This window comes from Sciurus vulgaris (genome assembly GCF_902686455.1).
Source record: "Sciurus vulgaris genome assembly, chromosome: 5".
NCBI classification, from domain to species: Eukaryota; Metazoa; Chordata; class Mammalia; order Rodentia; family Sciuridae; genus Sciurus; species Sciurus vulgaris.
Genome location: NC_136465.1, coordinates 1,192,261 through 1,217,510, shown reverse-complemented (window position 1 = coordinate 1,217,510; position 25,250 = coordinate 1,192,261). Strand labels below are relative to the sequence as shown.

General features: G+C 57.6%; 1 protein-coding gene across 10 annotated transcripts; it reads right to left on the bottom strand.

Annotated features, from left to right (window-relative positions):
- Positions 1–3,574: 3,574 nt before the first annotated feature.
- Positions 3,575–22,977, bottom strand: KBTBD11 (kelch repeat and BTB domain containing 11). Of its 10 annotated transcripts, XM_079142259.1 has the most exons (3): positions 22,288–22,977; positions 13,490–13,634; positions 3,575–8,286 (listed from the first exon to the last, which is right to left on the bottom strand). In XM_079142259.1, exon 3 carries the CDS (start codon positions 7,592–7,594, stop codon positions 5,591–5,593), a length of 2,004 nt encoding a protein of 667 aa, XP_078998385.1. In that variant the 5' UTR covers positions 7,595–8,286; positions 13,490–13,634; positions 22,288–22,977; the 3' UTR covers positions 3,575–5,590. The 10 variants fall into 10 exon arrangements, with proteins under 10 accessions (XP_078998385.1, XP_078998381.1, XP_078998389.1 ...); XM_079142255.1 differs by lacking the exon at positions 13,490–13,634; XM_079142263.1 differs by lacking the exon at positions 13,490–13,634 and having other exon boundaries at positions 22,330–22,977.
- Between the last annotated feature and the right edge of the window lie 2,273 nt (positions 22,978–25,250).

Sequence of the window (25,250 nt, the reverse complement as noted above, 5' to 3'; positions counted from 1 at the left end):
TCTTCTTTGCACGAATAGGTTTGATTTCCTTTGTCTGAAGAGGTTCAAAGTCCTCCTCACTGAGCAAGACTATCCGGCTTACTGAGTTGTACTCCTGGATCTCCATTAGCCGACTCCTTTAGACGACCCATCACCTCAATCTGAAAAGCCAGTATGATTTTTGGCATTACATCTAGTTTCTACAGCAAAGAAAACCACTCTGGTTGAGTTCCAAAATCCTAAAACTTGGCAAGGAGAACAGAGGCTCAGGGAAGTTCAAACTGAATCATATTTTTGCAGAACAAATTGCAGGAGAGAGAGAAAGCAGCTTGGAGCGGCTGAGCGCACCTCCACCCCTCGGCAACATTCCCATCCCCTGTGAAGAAGGAAAGACATGAGGGGAAATTGTTTGAAAAGACCCCTCGCCAATCAGCCGTAACCCAGGGTCCACGCTCCTGTCCACTGCCCACCGAGCAGCGATGTCCAGGCCTGCAAGTGTTCCCTTCCCATTCACAGGACATGTGGCAGGGTGGACACAGGTCTGGGGGCCAAGGAGGGGAGCCCGACGTGGAGGGGGGCTTGGTGGTGACAGCTTGGCCCCAGCTCTGGGGGAGCACAGACCCCTCAAGAACACTTACCTCACAGCGCAGTGACTGGCCAACCCCAGCGTGCACACGGCAGTGACACGTCCCCAGAGACGGGCAGTGCTCCACATGGTCAAGCACCCCTCTCCTCCTGATCACGGCCAGCCTGGGGTCCACACGCAGTCCCTGGTGGGCTGCTGGTGCTGCGCCTCCCCTTCTGGGGGGGATCAGTGGGTGGCTCGGGCTGGAGTCAAGGCCTCTGGGCCTAGCAAATCTGTGGGGAACCCGATATGATGTCTGACCCACCCTCCAGCTCTGTATCAAGCACCAAGTGTGCAGTGACCTGGAAGTTCAAAGGGCTCTGGGCCACGGAGGTCACCTCCTGTCGCACACAGAAGAGCTGCTGCTCCCGAGGACAGGCATGTCTTCTGAAGGGCCATTCGCTGCACAGTTCCAAAGTGCAGGGTGTCTGTCACAGCTCCCGCCTCGCTGTGACCTGCCCTGCTCCCTCTCCCTGGGAAGAGATGGGCGACCGCCCTCCCCCCGCATGCACGGGCCCTTAGGACGTACCCGTGAGCTGCGCCAGCCCAGGGACCTGGGCTCATAACCAGGACGCTGGAGCCACTGCCGGGGCCTCACAGCTTGTCTGCAGAGGCCAGTGCTGCTGCCTCTGCTGGGCGGAACGGGCAGCTGGTGTCCTTTGCTGTCCCCTGAGCCTGCTTCCCCGTTTGTTCTGAAGTCAGATGGACAGGGCAGGGAGAGGCTCCAGACCCAGGCCCTCTGGAATTCCAGTGGGCGAGGTGGTGCTCCTGCAGGGCGGGGGTGGGGCAGCCTGTGACACTGCCTGGTCCCTCCAGGTCTGAGGAGAGCTTGCTGCTGGGAGAGGCAGCCCCCTTCGAGATCAGCCAGTTCCAGGGTCCACCAGGGCACATCCCTCACCTTTACTGCACCTCCTTCTCTGACTCCGATACCAAGGTGCCCATGCCGTAAAAACCTGAGCCAGGGACCAGACCCAAGACCACCCAGGGCTCACCCCACTGAAATAGGTCATCCTCTGCTGATTGCTCTGCCCTGTTTCCCACAGAAACCCCAGTAAGGGCTCTGGCCTGGCTCTGCCCTCCCTCCTGTCCTGACCACCTAGTGTGTCTCCCCTTGACCTGCCTGAATGAAGTGACCCCTTGCTGAGACCTTTGCATGTGACAAACTTCTCCCTCCCAAGCCTCAGCTGGCTCCCTCGGAGGCCAGCGGACCCCACCACACAGCAGGCTATGGGCAGGTCCTCCAATCAGTGGGCCTGTCTGGAAGGAACAGGAGGGGAGGCAGAGGGGCAGGGCACCGTGAGGCACTGTGAGGGACTCTGACTCAGGGTGCTGAGCGGACGGCTTGGTTCACAGACGGGGATGCCTGGCGGGCGCTCTGCTGCTGAGGGTGGGAAGCAAGCACAGATGGACGCCAGACACTGGTGCTACCTCCGTTTATTTAATCTCTGCACAGACGACGTACGTACAGGGCTTACGGTCTGGTGCCTCAGGCTGATAAACATAACACATACAGTAGCGGCTGGCCTGGCCTCTGCCTTAAACAGGAGTAGCAGGGCATTAGAAAGTGGCAGGACTGGCTAGTGAGGGCTACTTGGGCTCCGCCGAGCACTGGGGACTCCAACTCACATTAGAACCGCGGGTGTTCATTCAGTCAGAATCAATGCAGAGCCACACAGGGCACCTGCCACCCGGCTCCCTGCAGGGGCTCTACACCACCCAGTCCTGCTGTCTTGGACATGGAGAAAGCATAATGGTGTGACTGCTGGAAGGGACTCTGACACATGGGGACATCTGTAGCTGCCCCTGCTGTCTGCCTCCTCAGAGAACAGTAATACTGAAGAAGGGGGAGGCGAAACGTTGACACTGAACCTCACAGAAAAGCTCTGTATGCCAGGGAGCATCTGAGCTATGCACAAACGCACACCCTGGCTTCCATGCACCCTGCCAAGACATGACAAGCAACGGTGCGCAACTGTCTCGAGTCAGCAAAGAGCACAGGACTGCAGACATCAACTGCAACATCAATAGGAAGTTTCCCAGGAGACCTAGAGGTCACACAGCTGCTACCAGAATCACAGAAGCCACCAGAATTAAATGCAGTGGAGCAGATGGTTCATTTCTTGCCTAAGTATTTGCAGCAGAACCAATACAGGTCAGTCTTAACTCAGGAGCAACTCAATTTCCACAGCATTCTCTTAAAAGAAACGAGTGTTACCACAGCCTCAAAAATCAAATCACCATGACCAGACCCAGGAAGCTGTCAAGAGCCAGAGGTGGGGCTTTCCACCCACAGGATCAAAGCAGAAGAAAAACACAGGCCCCAGCTCCACGTGCACCTGCCCGACAGTACCCGTCGGCGCTGGCCAGTCAAAAAGAGGACGGAGCCTCCAGGTACACGCCTTCCTGAGAGCAGCACACGTGAGGTCAGTGTGTGAGTGCTGATGCTGGGAGGACAGGGTGTCACAAACGTATCAGCCTCTCTCCACACCCCATGACCAGGGGTCCTTCACGCCAATCATCTTCCTCAACCGCGTGGAACGCGATAGGCCCTGCCTCGGGGCCTCAGACACCTGAGGGCAGGTCCTGCGATGCCCTCAGAGGGTGTGGCTTTGTTTTCTTGACAGGTGCAACCCTTGCTGCACACCCAGGGCTGGGCACCCCAGAAGCAGAGCCACCTGGTGCCCTCCAGCTGTCAGGGCCTCCTGCACTTGTCCTCAGGTGAGAGCCCAACTCAGAAACAGGATATGTAGTGCTTCACACTTTCAAAGTGGGCCGGGCTGGCTGGGATCCCTGAACTGTTTGCGAGGCCGTCAGCCTCCACTTCAGGCCTGGCACCACAGCGCCCGGTCCTGGCATCTGCCACTAGCTGCCACAGGTGCTCCTCCACCAAGCCAAAAGACGGCAGCTCACCCCCCTGGGCACCCTCACCGTGACGCCCACGCCCGACCCCTGCACTCCTGCCCTCTCTTGGGACTGCTGTCACTCTGCAGGTCCAGTTCAACAGGAGACGTCCCAGGAATGGCCTGTTGAGCAGAATCACAACGGTAGTGTCTTATGAATCTGATATTTAAGGGTTGAAAATATTAGCCTGGACCCATTTCGTATAAAAACCTTCATTAGTAATAAAAATCTAGAGAAAATGTACCACCATACAAAAAGTACATTTCTTTAAAAGAACACTATCTGTTCCTTTTTGCAGTTAAGTATTTATTCTACTACCATTTCTCCAGTATACTTCTATAAAAGGTCAATAAAATCAGGAACAGGAAGTCTGTTTTTCTTTCCCAAAATGGTTGGCCAAGTCACCGAGATATCTTCTTGGTTCATGCACAATCAGAAGCAAGCATGCATGCCACCAGAACGCACCCCAACTGCAACTGTGAATCCCGCTCCCCTGGGTCACGGATGAGATTCACAATGACCATTTCTAAACACGCTTCACCACGCTTTCACAACCACAGACTCTAAAAAGCACCGCCTACGTCCCCCTATCCACCACTGGTCAATACGCAAATCATGTCGAGGTATGCATGGTTTCATCTGGGTAGTTCCAGAAACTTCCCACGTGCACTTGTCCCAGCACAGTGAAATGAACTGGATCTGCAATCCAAACCAGTGTGCCTGTTGATGAGCATGTATTCTGTCCTACTAATGGACAGCAAGTCCTGTCTGTGCATATCTGAAACATAAAGTGACCTAAGGAATGAGGGGAAAATCAACTGATTTGGTTTTGATTTTTGCACTTTATCAAAGTAGTGAGTCTCACGTCCATCCTATTCCGGTATTTTGGAATTCTCAACAAGATAAATGTCACTTACTTGCTAAACTACATTAAAAATACAGGATATTTTCCTTTGTTATTATTCCTTATAACATGTCACCTTGCCATGCTTTCTTAGAATAATGTTTGTAAAAATTAATCTCCCTCATCAGAATTACAGGATACACATTTAAAACGTAAGTAGTGGGTTTAAAATGTGCCTGTAGCACTTGTTTTTAGAACTGTCAAAAATGACTCTAATTCTCCTTTGTAGTAACATCCCCTCTGAGCTCCTTCTAGAACATGGTGGTGAATGAGCAGAGAGGGCAGTCACAGGTCCTTTAGCAGACAAGCACCCTTGTCAGTGGACTTCCTGACTCCGTGTGCCACCAGGTGACATTTCATCAGCAAAGGCCGAAAAGTTGAGCCACAATGAATTGTCACCATGCCACCAAGGACTTCGGGCCTGTCCGGTGAGCTGGCCCTGCTCTGGTGTGCAGGACCCAGCTGTGTCCATGGCTTGGCAGAGGGACACTTCCAGTGCTCCAGGGCCTAGAAATCAAGTTGGTCATCAAAGGCGAAGTCACTCTTTCTGGAGCTGAGCCCACCAAAGCTCTTTTTAATTAGATCACAACAAGCTCTACTTATCAGCTATAGTTTTAAACCTCAGGCCAAAACCAAAACAAAAGGGTGACTTCCCTCTGCAGCTGCACTCAGAGCTGAGCCTGGCCCACTTAGGACACACTCTGGGGCCTAGCCTTCTAATCACTGGCCAGGAAGGAACTCTGCTCATGCACCTCCAATCGCCTCCTCTCTGCCCAGGAGCCGGAAGTGCTGTACCTGCCTGTTCACCTTCCGGCACCCCCAGGGCGGACACTGCACCTGATGATCCATCTATTGACCCCACTTCTCCCCTAAGTATCCTGTGTCTCATCTGTAAGGCAATTTGCACACATCCTACATCTTATGCCATCCACCCACTAAGCAAAATAAAGCAAAAAGCAATCCAGAACAGAAGCGGCGCAGAGAAAGGTGTTGCAAAAGCGCCCCAGGGCCCGCGAAGCTTCCACCCTAAGGGGCATACATGATGCAGCGTGCAGCAGCCCATTCCACTGCTCTCTCCCTCCTCTCCTGCGCCCCCTTCCCGCTGGGGACAGCAGCCCACCGGGCCGCCCCTTTGGTCCCACAGCTGCCCAAGGGAGATGCCCAGGTGACCTGGACCTGCCCTAGGCCGCGCCCTGCTCCCCGCGGTCCGACTTCTCAGGCAGGTTGAGCACAAACGGAAAGAGTGTGCCCCGGATGTCCAGGGGGGCTCCGAGCGGCTCTGGCTCGAAGCTGCCGCCAGCGCCCGTGTCGCCACCGGGCTCACCGTCCTGAGAGGGCACGAAGCGCCAGGTGCCCGCTCGGCTCACACAGTAGATTGTGCCATCCAGGGCGGCGCAGCGGAAGGGCTGCAGGCCGGCTGGGGCGCCCGGAGGCCGCAGGTGCGCCGTGCACTGGCTCCACTGTTTGGCTAGGCAGTGGTAGCGGAAGACGCGAACCCCGCCACCCGGGCCGGCCGCCGCCTGCGCGTCGCCGCGGCCCCCGCACAGGTCGAAGCGGTAGATGAAACCATTCAGAGCCACCATGTCCGCCGAGCGCTCACGGCTGCTGCTGCACGGGCACTCCTGCCACTCGTCGCGTCGCGGGTCGTACTTGAGCAGGCGGTAGAAGAGCGAGCCACCCGACACGTAGATCTCGCCATTGCAGGTGGTGGCCTCGTGGGCCACAGCGAAGGCACCCCGGGGCAGCGGGGCCACCGCGGCCCAGCGGTCGGCGCGCGGATCGTAGCGCTCCACGCTGAGCAGGCACTCGCCGCCCACGGCGTACAGGTGGCCGTCCAGCGCCAGTAGCTGCAGCTGCGAGCGTGCCTGACGCAGCGGCCGAACGGCGCTCCAGCAGTTGGTGGCCGGGTTGTAGCAGAAGACCTGGTCTGACGGACGCGCGCGGCCGTCAGGGCCCGCGGGCGCCACGCCGCCAGCCACGAAGAGGTAGTTGTAGAGCACGCACAGGCCGCAGCCGCGCGCCGGCGCGCCCTCGGGCAGCCGCGTCAGCTCGCGCCACTCGCCCGCAGCCTCGTGGTAGCAGTAGACGACCGCGTCGCCGCGCGCGTCCGCGTCCCCCGACGGGCTCTGCGGGCGGCTGCCCGCACGCTCCCCGGCTGGCCCCAGAGCGGCGGCCAGCAGGCGGGCGCGGCCCGAGCGCAGTCGGCGGCGCAGCAGCAAGTCGCGCTCGGCGCCGGACAGGCGCCCAAACACGGCGGGCTCGCGCAGCACCTCCAGGTAGTGGTCGCTCATGAAGCGGTAGACGGCGTCGCGCAGCTCCGACAGCCGCTGCCGCTTGGCCGCGCTCAGGACTTCGTAGCAGTTGGCCAAGTTCAGCTGCGACCCCACGGCGTCGGTGGCGCGCTGCGCGGCGCCAGGCAGCTGCAGGCGGCGCGCGCCAGCCACCACTTCGGCCACGTTGTCGGGCCGCACGCCCGCCATGCGCCCGCTGTACGCGTCGGCCAGCAGCAGCCGCAGCGCCGAGAAGCTCACGCCCTGCACCCGCAGCACGTCCCGCGACGCGCGCGCACGGAAGTAGTCGCTGCGCGCCGCCAGCACCGCCTTGTGCGCCCGCAGCCGCCTGCCGGATACCTCGATGACCAGGTCGGGCTCCCCGTGCGCGGTCCCGACCCCAGGGGGCACAGGCACGGGCTCCCCGAGCTCTTCCAGGGACTCCGTCAGGGACACAGACTCCCCGGGGCGCGCGCGCTCCTGGCGGGACGTGGACTCCTCCGGGCGCGCGCGCTCTTCGGAGGACGCGGGCTCTTCCGGGGACACTGGATCCTCGGGGCGCGCGCGCTCCTCCGGGGACACGGGCTCTTCCGGGGACAGGAGTTCGTCCGGCGACGCGGCGCTCGCGCTGCTGACCTCCCACTGCGTCTCCACCACGCGCTGGCCGCTGCGGCGCGAGGGCGGGGAGGCCGCCGCGCCCTCCGCGGCGGCCGCGGCGAGAGACTGCGGCGGAGAGTCGTCCCCGGAGCTGAAGCACAGGGACGCGCGTAGACTGCAGGGTGTCTGCGCCGGGGACTCAGCGCCCTCCCCCGCGGCCGGCGGCGTCAGGCTGCCCTCTCCCTGAGCCCTGGGCTCGGTCCCGCTGACGCTGCGGTCCCCCGGGTAGAGGACGCAGGGGGCCACGGAGTTCTCCATGGCGCGCTGTGTCCTGCCGCCGCCCACAGGCTCAGCGGCCGCACACGCCTGGTCGCGGCCAGGCGTGGTTCAGGGGTCTAGCTTCACACGCTTTTCTGGCACGCGATCAGATTTCACCGTGTCCAGTTTTCCCCTTGTGCGCACCGCTCCGCTCTTGCCCTTCCCTCGTCCTTTCCTGCGAGGAGGGCGTGCCCAGCTCTCACTGGACTTTTGAATGCTGGTTCTTCAATGCTGGCCCGGGATTTGTTAAGGTGGAGGGGGATGTGTCAGCAGCATGGCGACGCTGTGATGATTCAGTTCACACCCGGGACAGACCTGAGGCTGCAGCGCTGGCCAATTTGGCTTTCTCTGGGGGACTGGGCTGTCAGGTGTGTCTGACCCCCAGTGTACCCACGTGGGCACTTAACATCACATTGCTGCTGCCCCAAGGGCGGGCCCTGGCCTCGAGGACCTTGTTTTCAGTTCCATTGTAGGCACAGACCGGATCCTCCTTTTGACTCCCATTTGTAGTTAAAACCCAGAGGTCGGCTGGGGGTGTGGCTCTGGGGGTCCTGCATCCGCACCGGCCAGGTGGGTGTCAGGAAAGGGTTACTGTACACATGAGAGACCTTGCTCGTTTATCAGCAGCAGCCTTCCTCTCCAGCTTCCCTCCTCTGTCATCAGGTGTTTCCAGATCATTCATACTCTTGTTCCTGTTGACAGGAGGAAAAGGAGATTTGAATTTGCATTGTGCAGTGAACTTAATTCTATCACCGATGCTACCAGAGTCCTTCCCCCCGGTTCAGATTATAGGTTCAGTTCTGGTGGTCCAGGGCCATGTGATTTCTCATTGCTGGAGTTTGATGAGTGGGATATGCAGAATTATTTAGGAATAAAGAAAGAGCATCGTCTTGGAGAAATTAGCATAAACAATAGGCATTACCAAACATGGTCTGGATTTAATTGTTGGTCCCATAGGTCAAAAGCAGTCCCTTATGAACAATCCCACGTTTTCAGCCTGACAGAATGTGTACAGGGTCAAGAAGTCCTTTTACTGGACAGCATGGCTGAACTGTTGTTTTATTTATGTGTGACAGTTCTCTTTGATTCTTTAAAATATTTTTTCAGTTGTTGATGGACCTTTATTTTTATGCAGTGCTGAGAATCGAACCCAGTGCCTCACACGTGCCAGGCAGGTGCTCACCGCTGAGCCACAGCCCGGCCCCTCTCCCTTTCAGTCATCTATTTCAAACTCAGTTACAACAGATCCTCTTGAAAGGTGTTAGGAGACTTCCCTGAAATCAGTCTCAGTGAGGGCCCCAGGGGCTACAGTGCCTGCACCTGCTTGAACTGGCCACTCTTGCAATCACATCTCTGGAAAACCTCAGAGAAGCCACGACAGACACAGCCTAATGGAAGCCAAAGCAACACCCAGAGTCTGCAGCAGGGGAGGCCTGCCTGCCCCCGAGAACCAGATGGTGCCACAAAGCGACTTTCCTACATTGACAAGAGCCTTAGGGAGTCTCTCCCACCTGCTGGGAGGCGACTGGACCTCAGGGAGAGGCAAGGGACTGTAGCTTCCTAAAGGACATGGACAAGAAAGGATACATGGTGGGTCTGTCATTGCTTTATTATTAGAATGCTTGTTTACCTCTTGAACAGGGGGTGGTCACCTTCGCTCCCCAGGCCCTGATGTTCTGCATATCACACAGAACACCACTGCCGTCCTTGCACGCCCTTGGGAGGTGTGCACACACCTGCAGGCCTGCTCCTCCTCTCCTGGCATGTGAAGGCCTCTGACAGTGCTCAGAAATGAAAGTCTCTCCAGCTGGGAATTCACGTTCCCCTCCTCCCTCTGCTGGACAGCTTTCGTAACTTTCTGGCATACTGCTGGCCTAGTGCACACACTGTTGTGGGATTCCTGGGAAATGCAATGTTAGGAAAGTCCAGGAGGAATCTGAAGCTCTGGTCCTGGTGTGTGGGGCACAGAGGACGCTGAGTGGACAGGCCACTGTGTTGACTGAGCCATGACCCACCCCAGCAGAGCCTCCCAGCCACTGTCCAGGGGGTGGAAGAGATCATGGCCACAGCACTGAGCACAAGGTCAAGCTGCAGACCATGAAGATCAGGAGCAAGTACAGCCCCCAAGGGCTCCAGGGGGCCTCCAGCTGAAGCATCCATGGTGACCCAGGTCAAAACGAGGACATGATTGCACGTCCAGCTCAGAAGTGTATAGGAACATCAGTGTCTGACTCGTTAGCTCTTAACGCCGCTCTAAAATACAGAAGACCACAGACTTTAGAAAACAAATGTCATTTTTTTCTTGGGATGGAAGTGGCTCTTACTCCGGCTCACTCAGAAAGGGCAGCGCTCAGGAATCTGGAGAGCAGGGCTGCTGAGCGGGCACAGCTGCTTGTGTTTCCTGCCCACACAGCCTTACTAAATGGCCTCCTGAGGCGCACTCAGCAGTGGTTTCAGGCCACTGAACTTCCCCACCATCCTGGGGATGGCAGTGTGCATGGGCCTCGGCAAGGGTGGGCAGTCTCACTGTGACCCACGCAGGAGGCCTCAGCACCCCGTGGGCATGGCACAGCCGGCCACCCATCCAAGGGGTCCCACCCCACCCTCCATGAAGTTGGTGCTGGACACACCACGTTAGACACCTTGAGGCTCGTGCTGACCATCCTGAGTGCTAAGATGCTGGCCTCTGCTGCCCCTGCACCAGGGCCGAAGCTGCAGTTCTGAAAACCACGTCCCCGGCGTGAGAGGCACCCGAAATTTGCAGAGAGCCAGCAGCACGGGGCACCCTGCTCCACACGAAGGGATGCAGGAGGCAGAGGGTGGTGAGAGAAACAGTCCTTTTCCTTTTCTCAGGGTGACCCACTGCTGGGGTTTTACCTTGAAGTGGTGGGGTCAACCCACTGCACACTGACCAGCCCGGGGGAAGGTGGCCATTCCCCAGGGCTTCTCCCAGGGAACAGCGGCCTAACCTCCTGACTCTGACCTCAACACTGCGCTTCCTGCGTGGCTGCTTCAGTCCTGCAGTTCTGTTCTGCACGTGAGATCCACCGCGCCTCTTATTAACTGGAAGCCATGCCAGCCTTGAGAGGCAGTGTAAGGGCTGCGTCGTGGCTCACACGTGGAGCACTTGCCTGGCATGTGTGAGGCACTGGGTTCAGTTCTCAGCACCACATGTAAATAAGTAAAGGTCCATTAACAACTAAAAAATTTTTTTTTTAAAAAAAGAGGCAATGTAAGATTTCAAACCTACAGAATAAAGAGATGTTTAAAAAAAAAAAAAAAAAAAAAAAAAAAAAAAAAAGTCCTCCTAAGACCTCAGCAACCCTGCCTAGACACTTAGCTTCAAACCTCTCTGGACTGGAGGCTGGGGCCAGCACCCCCACTGTGGCTGGCTCTGGAATCAGTCCCTCCCTCTGGGAGGCTTGTTTCCATGGAGGGTGGAACTGCTTGCCAGGCCAGGATACTGGAAGGAGCTCTGAGTGGGCAAAGCTCCTGAGCACCACTCCTGGGCTGTCACAGCCCTGGGGAGCTGACACTCACATGGGCTTTGGCTGGAGAGGGCTTCCGGGCTGGGGGTGAGGGGCAAGGTTTCCTCCTGCACTGCAGCTAGGAAATCATACAGGCGGCAAGTTTTAACTAGATGTAATTCACACAGCATTTTCCCCTGGAGAATATGACTTTCTTCTGGACCTTATAAATGCCTGAACACAGATGTTTTGAAGTGTCTTCACTATTCATAAGAATTAAAAATACAAGATTGTGTGTGACTTCCCAATGTGCACCTTTAATTTGGATGTTAGCTTATTCAGAATTAAATGTCATCTTTCATTATAATGCCAGTTGCTATGAAAATCCTCCAGTCAGTCACAGGGAACTTAATTTTCCTTGCTAATGGATGTAGGAAGCTTAGTGAACTTCTGCGGCACGGGCTCCTCCTGAGCCATGGCTTCCCAGCATCTCCACCTGGTGCCCACCTCTGCCACCCCCAGGCTCCTGGGAGATCCACCTGGCTGTGCCCACTGTGCCCGCTTCATGCCTTCCCAACACCAGAGTGTACACAGTCAAGAGCCAGTAAACGGAAAGACTAATTAGGAAAGAAACTACAAGAAATAAGGAAAATACAGGAAAACCTGGTCCCAGAGCCTGGCCAGCCAGCTCAGGACCTGCGAGGACAGAACTTTGGATTTGCTTGCAGCTGTTCATGCAGTTATTGTTCTGCAAGGTCCTGGCTGCCTCAGGCCCACATGAAGTGGGGGCAGAGTGGCCCACGTGACCACGGCAGGAGGGGCCTGCCTGAGAGTGCTGACGGGGACCCTCGGGAGTCCTGACCCCACCGCGTGCACCTGCTGGGTCCACCAAAGCACAGGACACTGCGGGAGGCCTGCACATTCCAGAGCTGCGGGGGAGCACACCCCGCAGACCTGCATTCCCTGTGCAGCGCCTGCGTGTGCTCGGCAGGCAGGGCAGCATGCTGGTTCCAAGCACGTGGACTAGGCCCACTGCTCTGAGGGTCTGCAGGACGTCCAGCAGCCCAGCAGTGAGACGCCGCCACAGCAGGTCTCTGTGCGGCAGAGGAACAGCAGCAGCACAGAAGTGTCCTCCCCCACGTTGGGCGACAGTGGACGGGTCTCTTCCACCAGAGCGATGGCATCCTGGAGCCTGTGTTTACGAAGGACGCTCTAACTGCGAGGACAGTGACACACCCTGACCACGCAGGGAACTGATAAAAGAGCAGCTGACATCGGCCTGTCCCGTCCCAGTCCTCCCACCTGCCGCGGCCATGCCCGAGGCCTGCAGCAGGCCTCCGTGGGGTTGCCGGGTGACCTGGGCCAGGCTGTGGGACCTGGCTGGGAGGAGGGCCTCACTGAGAGCTCCCAGAAGCAGCGCCTCTGCGTGGACCCTGCTCTGAAAGCCCCCACTCCTCAGGCTGGCAGGTGGGGCTGGGGCCCTGCTCCCTGTCGCCCAGCCGAGTCCCGCCTGCCGCAGGAGCACAGGGTGGGGACCAGGCAGGGGCAGGCCGTGCGTGGGGCGTTGGTGTTCACGTTAGAGCCTTCTGCCTCGTGTCTCTGCCAGGAGACGGCTAGTTCTCGGAGCCCACGCTCCACACGCGGCCCGCCAGCCTCCTGCCTGCCCATGACAGTCGCAGCCTGCCAGTGCTGACGTGTCTCACTGCTGAGGGTGCGCGTGTCATCTTGTCCATGAGAAAGTGAAACTCACACGAGGACGGCTGCCACACTGCTCCACCCCGAGCAGAGCGGGCTCAGCAAGGCCAAGGAGCGGGTGAAGAGACGACAGCCAGCCCAGAAGGCGTCCAGACGAAGCCGAGGAGGGTTCTGGACCACGGAAGGCTCTGGAGCATGGAGACGGCATCTGTGCAACACGTCTCCCCGAGAGCAGTTCAGGGCAGAGTCTGGACACCAGGTCGGAGGCAGGCTCCATCGTTAGGCACCGTGCTGTCCACGTTTTCTTAAGGCAAAAGGGCACTGCTTTCAGGTTCACAAGATGCACACCTTAAGGCACAGACTGTCTTTAAAATGAGCAGGGAGTGATGCTGGCCCGTGCGCTGCCAGGCTGCGTGCACGTCTGAACACGTAACGGCAGACCCATCAAGGTGCACCTCCATGCACGGATAAAAAACGTGGGGAAGGAAGAGTTAGAATATACGGAGGACAAGCAGCCTGGCAGGAAGGATCAGCCCCCTCGGGGCTCTTTCTCTTGCTCCTGTTCCCCAGCATGAGCCGGTGAGAGTCCCGAGCCCTGTTCCTGGAACACACCCCCTCGCCAACCTGGGAACCCTCGCCGCTCGCGTCTCTGGCTGCCAAGGCGTGTCCCCCCTTGGCGTGCTCCCCTCCCCTCGGTCAGTCCCACCTTCCGTCTCACCCGACCTGTGCGCACCTATGGGGACGCGCTGGCGACAGGACAGCTGACACTCCGTTTCAACTGTGCTGTCACTTCTGTCTCCAGGGCAGGTGTCACTTCCCTGCAGGTGCCAGGATGGGGACTTCCCCAGGTCCTCCTTCAGTGCAAGCTGAGGGCTCACCTGGTGTGGAGAACAGACCAAGAACTCAGCACTCTGGAAAAATGAACTACTCAGAGCACCTCTGAGAACAGAGGGCTGTGAAGTTAGACGCTGCTAACCCAAAGTGCCCCGTCCTTGTTCCGTCTGTGAAGTCCACCTCCTCAGGGCGTGACAGGGATGCAACAAGCTAACAGTGGCAGGACCCAGAAGTCTGTCCACGTGCCGTGTCCCCTTGGCATCACACCTAGGTCCAACGGTCCTTGCTGCTTACAGCTGAGACCTGAGGCAACTGCCAGGCCAGTGGTCACCTTGACTGAAACAGAAACGGAAGCTCCCAGTCCCACTCCCTGGGGAAAAAGCACCATCCTTGTGACTCCCAGCAGCCCCGCCAGTCACCATAGCCTGTCTGCAGCCACGGTGGGGCATGCTCTCCCGGCCAGTCCTGTGAGGGCGACACGGGCCTCGCGGCAGGTCCTGTGAAGCCAACTTCAGGCTGAGGCGGGAGAAAGGCCCTGCTCAGTGGGTCTCAAGCGGGATTCTCAGGATTTTCTTCAGTAGAAGAAAAGGCACTCGACATGGAGCAAAAAGCCTGCCAAAGGCAGCTGCACCCGGCTGGCCTCTGGTTCTGAGCCCATTGCGCCACTTCTGGCTGAAGCAAGCATGAGCAGATTCCCATCCCTGGAGCTGAAGCGATTCTGAGCTTGAAATCCTACCTCACCCAGTGCTCAGGACTGAACAGGGTGCTGATAAGGAGCCCCATAAGGGTGGCCCCTGCCCCCGTGAGCCCTCACAAGCACAGAGAAGCACTTCTACCAAGAACCACAAGTCCCCAAGTCACAGACTCCCCCTGCCAGGGGTGAGCACCACAGCAGCCGACCCAGCCCCACAGCACACACAGCACAGGAGGAAGAATCACTGCAGGTTCAACAGATGAGAAAATGCCCAGTGATCACTGTGAAGGTCCCGTCCCTGAAAGGCCAAGTAAAACTAGCAAGACAGGAACCCAGCTTATGCTGGCCCCTTGCCCCTCCTCTGGCAAGTCGGGCAGGTGGCCTCAGTCTGAGACCGCTGGCATTGCTGTGGCACCAGTGAGCGGGTCCATATGAGCCCGAGGGCTCCCCCTGCTGGCAGGAAGTCGGGAAGTCGGTCCCACGGGGTACTGTGGCGCACGCCTACAATCCCAGTGGCTGGGGAGGCTGAGGCAGGCAAGAGGATTGCGCGTTCAAAGCCAGCCTCAGCAAAAGTGAGGTGCTACGTGACTTACTGAGACCCTGTCTCTAAATAAAATACAAAATAGGGCTGGGGATGTGGCTGAGTGGTCAGGTGCCCATGAGTTCAATCCTTGGCACCCCCCCACCCCCCAAAAAAAGCAGCTTTGTCTCAGCTTTGGGGACGTGAGCTCTGATCCTGGGGTCACTGGGTGATGGTGGTCTAGGGCATGAGCTACTGGGAGGAGTCTGAAGCACTCCCAGAGACATTACGTTTACACCCATCTGTTGGGCACCCAGGTCATGCAGACTGAACAGACTCGGCTGTCTACTGTTCCATCCATCAGGGAGGTCTGAAGTTGCAGAGTTCTAACACAGAGTGCTGGGCTTCCTGTCCCACAGACGTGCCTTTACAGTGGTGGGACACCCGTGGGAACCACCCTGGCAGGCAAGGAAGAGCAGTGTCTGGACTCCACCCACTGCAGGACTTCAGGGAACCACTCTGCCACCTGTTTTTGCTCACAGAGTCAGGTGAAGGACTGAGAGAAAAACAGACAAGAGTAAATCTCCATGTTCATTCAGGAGTCTCCACATCAGATGAATGCAAATCACGCTCTGGGTTGCTGCAAGTGTGCTCAGGAAGCAAACCAAGAGTATTCTGAAATTGGAAGCACTTGCCGTTCCCGGGGACCCAGATTGCAGAATCATCCATCCAGCTGGGCATGCAGTGTGAATACTAAGACCCTCCCCAGGATCACCGCCGCCCTGGAGGAAGGTGCATACGTTGCAGATCTGTCCTTAGGTTTCCAGCTGAGATCCAGGTCTGAGCCACATCTGGGTCCGCTTGAGGTAATTGTGTTGCAGGTGCACTGCCACCTGGGCTGCCCCATCAGGACCCTGGAGTAACCTGCGCGAGGAATCCTGAAGCTGGTCCCTCCATCCACTCAGATCCCACCCACTCCTCAGCCTGCACTGGCAGAGGTGCGGGAGCACTGCCCTGTGCAGACAGGGCTGGGCGCTGTGCAGTGCTGAGGAGCTCGGTGGAGTTCTAATGGGTCTGAAACCACGGCGAGGGTCATGGTGGGACACAGCAAGGCCTGAGAGATGGCCACAGGAAAACCTGGCTCCTGCTCAGGGACAGTGAGACGCCCCTGGGATGTGGGGCACGCTAAAGCTTGAGGGAAGAGCAAGGCAGACAGCGTGCAAAGAACCAGGGTCCACACCGAGTCTGGCTGGTGGGGCTGGGGCTGGCCGGAGCCGCAGGGCTGCAGGACCCTGTCAGCTTAACACAGGAAGGCAGCCATGGCTCGGACATAAATCTAGGACAGTAGGGCAGGGCTGCAGTGGCTCAGCCAGGTTTTACAGAGATTCCTCTGAGTCCTTTTGTACAGACACAGAGAACTGACTAAGCCACGTTCAGCTGGGTCCTACATCACCGCTAAAATGCCTACACGCTCAGACAAATGAACCATCTGCCTGTGTCAACCTGAGTCCATCCTGAAAACAAATTTGGATTTGTGAAGGTTTCAATCTGAAGAAAGTTACCAAACAATGCCATCTACATATATTTTTAAATTAGAAAATACTGTATGTCTTTTAAGGAAGTGAAAAACATAGGCAGAAAGAAGAGGCAGGATTCGGTGGGGGGTTCTTTTGAAGGAGTGGGCAGGGTCGAAGACTCCTGCGTCCCTGGGTTTCTCACAGTGAGTCAACGCATCAGTGGCCAAGTGACGGCTGCCTGGATTCCCACACCTGAAGAGCAGCACCAGTCTTTTTGACACTTGTGCTAACAGCTTTTGGCAATACAGGTCCAGCGAATGAGGGCCTGTCAACCCTAACTAAGGAGATCAGAGAGTTTGGAGAGGGCATCCCCCCCTGTTCTTAACTTGTACCCAGTGGCCATAAACTTAGAAGAGGCACTGACCAGGACCTGTGATGTTCTAGTTGGAGCCCACTCAGCGGCTGGGTTGAGCTTACGTGTCTCTCCTCTATAAGACCAAGGGTGTTGAACCTGAACAGCTGCAAGTCTGATTCCACTTGGTCTAAGCTGGAGCTGCACTTGCTGTTTAGATGTTGGGAAAGGTGCACCTGGCAGAGAAGAGAGACTGAAGAGGGTACGGGCACCCAGCTCCAGGCTTGGGGCCCCGCCCCCCACCTCGGGGGCTGAGTAAGGAGGGCTTTGGCAAGTACCAGCAGAGGGTGAGGCTGCAGCCTCTGATGTGATCTGCAAGGCCCAGAGGGATCTGCCATGGACAGCATCTCCCCACAGAAGTCTCTCCAGAGCTGAAATTCCACCAGGAAACTACCTGTGCGTGGACGGCTGGAAGCAGTACGACCAGGAGAGGCACCTGAGACCGCATGGAGTCCAGCACAGCCTGGTCTCCTGTCCTGACCAGCTCCTGAGGGCCCATGCAGGGGGCAGGGCCTCCCTTAGGACCTCCTCCACAGGGAGAGCATTCCTGGTGCTCTGCCCTCTGGCCAGCTTCTCCTTGGGGTCTCGGAAGGGCCCTTGGTAGGAGGTGTCCCTGTAGAGGGCTTCCACAGACCCGAGGATGTTCTGAGAGCATGAGGCCTCGCCAAAGACAGGAGCTGCAAACTGTCAAACTGCAGCGAGCGCGACAAGATCGCAGGAAGGAGCAGCCAAGCCCCAAGAAGGTAGGTCCCAGCGTGACTCAGCTTTGAATGGCGGCACAGGAAGCCAACCCCAGCAGGGAGTGGCCGCCAGGTGGCTGCTGCCTGGCACGAGCAGTCTGCCCGCGCAGGGCCCCCCAGCCCAGCCCCACCTCCAGGGCCCTGCCCAGCAACCCTCTGCTCCCCAGCGCACAGGCGACCTGGGCGGGCAGCTCTCCGGCCTGCCTTGTCTGGCGCTGCGGCCTCCTGGTAGGCTCCTCTGCGTGGAGCGTCCTTCCTGTCCCTCCACTGCAGGCTGTGCCCTCAAAGGAGAAACGAGCTCCCCGAAGCAGCCCATATAGCTGGGTCTTGTTTTAAATCTACCAGGCCATTCCATGTCCCGCTGCACGGAGTGTTGAGCCCAGGGGTATTTCACCACTGAGCTGCATCCCCGGCCCTTTTGGAGACAGGGCCTAACTTGCAATCCTCCTGCCTCAGCCTCCCAAGTCTACAGGCTCAGTCACCACACCTGGCTTTCCCGCCTTTTGACTGGAGAACGGAATCCGTTTACTCTCTGTGTGTTCACAGGTAAGGACCTAGTCCTGCCATTTTTCAGTCTTCCATTACTTGTGTGATCTTTGCTCCTTTCTTCCTGTCCCCCGCCATCCTCTGTGGCCAGGTGGCTCTCCAGCAGTCCGCTCTGATTCCTGGCTCTCTGTCTTTGCCGTCTGCACTGCTGGTTTCTGCTTTGCGTTGCCCATGAAGCCACAGAAACTCAGAGTTAAGGGAACCAGGCCTCGCTGGGTTTGAAAATGAGACTCTCTTCCCGGCCTCTCCACATGTCAAGCTAGGAGCAGGCTTCAGGCAGAACTCAGAGCCAACAGGACAGTGAGGTCCTTTGCTGTGACACCGTAAGCGACTGAGGTGACCTCAGGAACTGTCAGAAAGAGGGCCCTGGGCTCTGCGCTCCTCTCCAGTACACAGGCTTCCAGTCTCAAGGACTTTCCCACGGGGGACTCGGAGCACGTCCAGCAGGGACAGCCAGCCAGCATGGGTGCCACTGTGCCCAGCTCCCGAACCCCAGCAGGTCCACAGAAACCCTGGTGCTGTCACACTGCCAGCTTAAACAGGCCACTGGGCTCACAAGGTGCCGGGCAGGACGCAGCCAAGGAAACCACTCGGCTACAGACAGGCATCTCCTGGGAGAAAAAGGGCGCCTGGCGGTCAGGGAGAGCAAAGAGGGTCTCCCAGAGACCAGGATGAGCCCCTCCCCTGCTGCCCACCAGCACCAGCTGTGCCCAGGACTGCAAAGACCAGGGGCCCCATCCGTTCCCCTCTCCCCTGAACAGAAGGTGAGACAGGCAGCTTCCTCTGTCCACTTAGGCAGGCCACAGTACCCAGATATTTGGTCAAACACCGGTCCACATATCATGGTGCAGAGCTGTTTTCTTTTTCTTATTTCTTCCAGACAAGATTAGCAGTTAAACCAGCAGACTTTGAGTAAAACAGATGGCCTCTCTCACATGTGGGCCTCATCCAGTCAATTGAAGGCCTTGACCAAGGAGGACAGGTCTCTGCCTCCAGGTGGCCAGCTCCTCCCTGGTTATTAGTTTTCTGTTGCTATGACCCAACACCCAAGATGGGGTAAGTTATAAAGGAAAGAGGTTCCCTTGGCTCAGTTCAGGAGGCTAGAAGTCCAAGGATGTAGTACTGACACCTGCTGGGCTTCTGTGGGGTCTCAAGCTGCTTCCACCTGTGGTGGGAGGTGACGGAAGGGGTGCATGCAGGAGAGGCAAGGGGCAGATTCCCAGCAACCCGACTGTTAGGGGAGGCATCCGTCCTGAGTGGCTTTAAGGCCACACCACCCAGCATTGCTTCACTGGGGACTGAGGTGCAACCTGAGTTTAGGTGGGAACACACTATAGTCAAGCCACAGCAGCAGGGTCTCCCACCTGCTGGCCGGCACCTCTGGTTTCATGAGTCAAACAGTGAATCTACATGCGCACACACACACCCTCCTGGCTGTTTCTTAGGGAACCCTGACCAGTGCAAGGGTAGGCAGCAGTGACCCTAGCTGCCCCGCACGGCATCCCAGGGCAGACATCTGGGGGCAGACAGCTAGCCTCTCTCACCACAGGTATTCATGCAGTGAGAAACCAGCCAGACTCGAGGACCCAGATGTGCAGCCCGAGTCTGAGGCCACAGCAGAATGAGATCTGGGGATCTCGACCTGTCTCACAGGAGGGATGTGGATTTAGCAGTGGGGCACAGACCATGGCAGATTATACTTTTCAAGACAGCTCTGAGGATGCACCCCACTGGGTGCAAGGACCCGATTCTTCTAAGCATAGAAGAAGAGAGACAGTGTGACTTCCAAGGCTTCCTGGAAAAGATGGCCCCCACTCCCACTGACTGCTCTCAGGACAGTCCTTGGCGACCATGAGTCATCATGGAGGAGGCCCTCTCTAACTTGCCACTCCCCACAGCAGGGTCTTCGCCCGTGTGTTCCTACACATGCCCCACACCCCCCCTTTGCCACACTGCTTCATCTTGAGATCTCCACTCGTGGCCCTGTCATACAGGTTCACGGACTGTGTCCCTCTCCTTCAGGGTGCTGATCTGTTATTGCACATGAGCTCATGGCTGCATGTTCACCACCCTTTGCTGTATTAAGAGCAAGCTGCAGAGGCTTGGGCGGAGGACTGTGTCAGATCCACAGCAGGCATCAACAGGCACGAAGGCAGGAAACAGATGCCTGATCCTTCCGACACAATGTGCACAGGGCATGCAGGGATGCACCGGCTTCACTTCACAAGGCACTGTTTAATCCTCATATCCAGTACAAGAAGGGCTGGTAGGAAAAGGTGCACTCCTGGGGCTTCTAATTTTTTTAAAAAAATGTTCATTGTTAAATATTTTTGCTACTATATGCTGGGTACCAACACTATAATTTCAACATAATCACAATAATTTCAAGAGAAAAGACAAAATCGAAGTCATCATTGAGACAGTAATGCCTGAACTCCAGGGAAGGGCTGACATGGCCCTGCTGGTTTCTATCAGGTAACTGGCTGCCCCCAGGGCAGCTCCGAAGCCCACTCTGCAGCAGACGTCCTGATCAGAACCCTAGATGCAGGGAGGCTCAGAGGCATGACAGCTGTCTAAGCAATTCCAGATCTGCAGCAAGCTATTATTAGGGAGCAGTTTATGCTCTTGGTATTTAGGAACAACTGAAATATGATCCCAGATGGAGGCACTTAAAACTGGAGAGCCTCCTGGCTCCTGAATTGCAGGAAAGACCCAGAAAGATATGTACAGAGACAGAAACCTTCTACCTTGCCATTGCTGGTGCTGCAACTTCTACTGCAACCTGTGGAGATCCCATCAGAACCTGCGCTGTCTGAGGAAGTGAGCAGAGTTGATGTGACAATCTCCAAAGCTCACTTGCAGAGCCTTCCAGGGAAAAGGGCCCAGGGGGCATGTCAGGACCTGGACACTAGAAACACCAGATGACAGCACACAAGGCCAGGCTGCCTGGGAAGGCGTTTGATCCAGTGACACACCACCCATAACATTTAACTGTTTTCTCTCCTGCTAAGCCCAAGAGTGATGGAAATACTGAGCACAAAATATTTCAACTATTTTCCTTCTGTGCTTCCTGATGATATGATCACACACGTCTATGCACAAACATGAAAACGTGCAAAGTTACACCCAGAAGGGAGTGCTGGAATGCCAAGTTCCTCATACCCGGAGCCCTGGGCTGTCCTGCAGCTGAGGAGGAGGGCTTCCTTCTGTGACAGCAGGGCGTGGGGAGGATTATTCTAATAATAGGAACCATGAGCTCAGGAGAAGAGGCTGAAGGGCTCCATTGACATCCGCTGGGTTCCTAATTAGAGAAAAGTAACCGCTATTTCTGGGAAACAGCGGAGCGGGCGCTGAGAACCGCAGGGAGTAGGGCGAACTCCACTCAGTGCTGAAGGGAAGCGCAGGAACTTCAAAATTTCATAATGCGCCTTTAGTGGGCTGAGTAGCAATAAAGGTTATTGCGCTGTTTTCTATTTCCTTGAATAGATGTGAGGGGGGTGTAGAGAATACGGTTTGGTAGGAATCTAAGCAGTGGTGGGATGTTTTAAAACCCTGCTAATGTTACCGGCGCAGTCACCCTGGCAGGAGGGGGTCTCCCTGTACCACAGAGGGGGTGCAGGGCTGCACCCAAAACGCAAACTCCAGTCCACACGGCTCCCACGGACCGCGAAGGGCGGGAGGGCTGCACGCAGCGCTCACTGAAATGCAGCCGGTTTCCTCCTCCAAACCCGCCCCACCGTGCAGCCAGGCACGTACCGCACAGGCCACTACCGTCCCCCGAGCTGGCCGGGGAGTCCTGCGGCGGCCCCGGGAAGACCCGCGGCGGGCGTGCGCTGCACTCGGGCCGAACCAGGATGCACTCCCGCCCGCACGCTTCGGGCAGCGGGTCGCGGCGCGTTCGCGGCTGGGCCGGGCCCCACACCCGGACGGCTCGGCGCAGCTCCGGGGAGGCGGGCGCAGGGCGGCCCAGGCCTCTCCGCCGTGGCCAGCGCATTGTCTCCGGCAGGCACCGCGGCCACCGCGCCTCCCGGACGGCGGGAACCCGCCCACGCGCCCCGCGCCGAAGCCCCGGCCGCCCCCGCCCGGACCCCGCCAGCCCTCCGGGTCTGCGTCCCAGCGCCCTCCCGGGCTCTCCGCCGTCCTCGCCTCCTGGGCGGCCCTACCTCGCCGCTGGGCGCTCTCCCTCCACCCCGGGGCCCACCCGAGCCCCGGACGCGCGGCCCCGCCGGTGGTCCGAGCGCGCATGCGCAGAGGCCTCTTCCGCGCACCTGTGCGAGCGCCGCGGCGGCGGGTGGAGAGCCCTGGCGCACCTGTGCGAGCGCCGCTGTCCGCGAGTCCTGCCCGCCGCCTGGAGCCAGGCTCCTGAGCTCCGCCAGGCTGGTCGCCGCGTGCGCCGCGGCGCCGGGCGCTCCGAGGACAGGGCCGGGCACCGGGGCGGGGGCGGCGGGCGCGCGTGCGCCTCGGGCCGGGGTCCGCGGAGGCGCGGGAGCTGCGCGCTGCGCCGGAGCCTCGGATTAACCCTTCCCACGCCCGGCATCCCGACGGCCCGGGCTCGGGCGAGCGCCGCCCTCGGCCGCGCGGGACCCGGGCCGCACCAGCAACGCCCAGCGGGGCCGCCCACCGCGCCGCGGGAGCCGCGGGCAGGCGCCTCCGCCCTCTCGTCTCCGCGAGGCGGCGGGCGGAGTGCGTGCGTGTTAACGGCGGGCAGCCTGCGTCGCGGACGCGGTCGGGCGCAGCAGCCCGCTGCCTGCAGCGCTGTGGATCCCAGACCGCTGAGAGTTCGGAAGGCCGACCGAGGGAGCATCGCGACTCCTCGTCCCACACCGGCGTGGCCGCCCAGGTCCCCCGTCCCTGCTCCGCGCCGACAGCGCCCTGGCCTCCAGGCCGAGGCAGGCCCCGTTCCCAGAGGGGGCCGAAGGAATGCTGATTTGATGGTTTGTGCAGAGGAGCAATGATTGCGTTCCCATGAGCACAGGCGGCTTTGGCAGTCTCTGCCCGATGAATAATGATCGGAAGGTTCCAGCACCTGAGCTCACTCGGAGAATGTCCTTAAAACTTTTCATTCCGTTGCCACACAAAGCACCACCTTGCCTCAGGAGCTGATTAAGCGAGGCAAAACCCTGCAAAGTGCTGGGGTTAAAATATCCTGTCAGTTAACCATAGCAGCAACAGTCCTCCTTTAGGCTGAAAGAAACCCCATCGTGCCCCGTTATTAGTTTTTTTCAATGTACTCCAAAAATACTTGAATCTCCTGGAGTCTTTCAGTGCTTCTCTCTTTACCTTCTGAAGGCGAATACATTTAACTTCGCGCCCACTCTTCCAGAGCAGCCGGAGAAGGCCGCCTGACCTGGGGATGAGCCCGTGCTCACCAGCCACCTGGTGCTGGCTGGTGCTGTCTTCTGCAGCCTTGCAGAGACCATGTGGGACCTGCCCTCAGCCCCCTGGGTTTACAATGCTCCGCCTACACTGGGCTCTCCGTGAATTCTTATTGAATGAAAAACTAAAACATCTATCCAATCCCTATACCCTACACGCCCGTTTTCATCCTTGGAGTGTTTTATTTTTAAAATGGACTATAGCCCCAGTAAGGTCAGCGAAAACTGCAGAGGGATGTTTGCTGCATTGCCTGAGAGTTTTGTATCTACAGGGGTCTCTCAGGGTCCTAAAGTTAAACTGGGTTATAATGACAGGAAGAAGGGGCACATCTTAAATAATGAAATTATTTCAAGGGTCATTTGTTATTGAAATTTTCATGGATCAGGAAGAGCCCCCAGCAGGGCAGACTTGAGGGAGTGTGCAAACACATGACAGCAGGAAGTGCACCTTGATGCAGGCTCACAACTCTCCAGGGTGCAGCGCTTCATGGCCCCTGTGCGCTGGCCCCATCCACTGGACCAGCCAGAGGACTCTAAACCACGTGTGAAGGCTGCTCGGGCAGTGCAGGGAGCCAGCATTGGAAAACGCGGCAGTGACAGCTGACATAGTCGCCCTTCCCAGACCTCCTGAGTTGGGCAAGATTCTTGACCTCCCTCTGCTTCTGATTCCTCTTCAGTAAAAGGGGGTGCCAGTGAACCCTCCTGAGGGTTCCTTGACACTGGGTGGATTGTTTCCCAGGGAGCTCATGCTTGCTAAGTTTTTTTCTTTTATTTTTGCTATACTGGGGACTGAATCCAGGGGCACTCTACCACTGGTCTACATACCCAGCCCTTTTTATTTTGAGACAGAGTCTCACTAGGTTCCCCAGGCTGACCCTGAACTTGCAGGCCTCCTGCTTCAACCCAAGTCACTGGATTACAGGTGTGGCCACTGTGCCTGGCTCACACTTGTCACTTCTGATTCCACCATAACTCCCCGAGTGATTCTCAGCAAAAGGGTTTTACCTCTTGGTTCTCTGTGTCCCCTGTGTGGCTGTCCTCACACACACGGCACCGGTGATGCACAAGAGTCAGATGGGTGGGTGGGTGGTAGGTTCCTTGCTTTTTCCCTCACCCCTCTGATAGGGCTTGGTTGGGTCCTGCTGGGATACAAGGTGGTGTTTCCCTACATGTGCCTGTACCAGATCACAGATAATGTCCCCGATGCTTTTAGCAGCCCATAAGACTCCATGCGCTTCTCTCTCCCCACCCCCAAAACAATTAAGTTCCAATAACTGTCAGGAATGGAGCCAATTTCCTTAAGTGCTTCCAGCTTCTTGGCACTAAAGAATAATTAGAAAATGTGTGTTGGTTTGAAACATATTCATTGGTTTGTTTAAAACTGCATCCATTGTGTAAGAGTCAAGCCATCTCCGTGGACCCCCTACCTCAAGCTCACCCAGACCAGGCCACTCCCTGCAGCTCTAGCCAACTCTGCACCTGCATGCTCGGGAAGCTGCTTAAATGTTGTGACCCCTCTGTTCTTTGGGCCTAGTTGCTCTAGCATGCCACAGGCGAGCACCCAAGGGCCTCGCAGGAGCAACATGCCGAGCACCCAAGGCACTGCAGCCCACTGCTGCCACAGGGATGCTGGCCATGCTCTGGTTGTCATTCCAGGGTTCAGCTACTGACAGCTCCGTTCGGAGATGAACCTCAGTTGTGCTACTCGGAATAGAAGGAGAGAGATTCCTTTTAGCCTTGCACGCCCGGGGCCCAGCACCGCAGTGGGTCAGCATGCTTGGTGGCTGAGGGTAAATGAAGAGGGATGCCACTATGTGAACGTCATTGTGTCACTGCCCTGCTCCTCTGCTGGGGTC

Coding starts and splice junctions, on each gene's coding strand:
- KBTBD11 (XM_079142259.1), bottom strand. CDS start 7,594: ATGGAGAACTCCGTGGCCCCCTGCGTCCTCTACCCGGGGGACCGCAGC.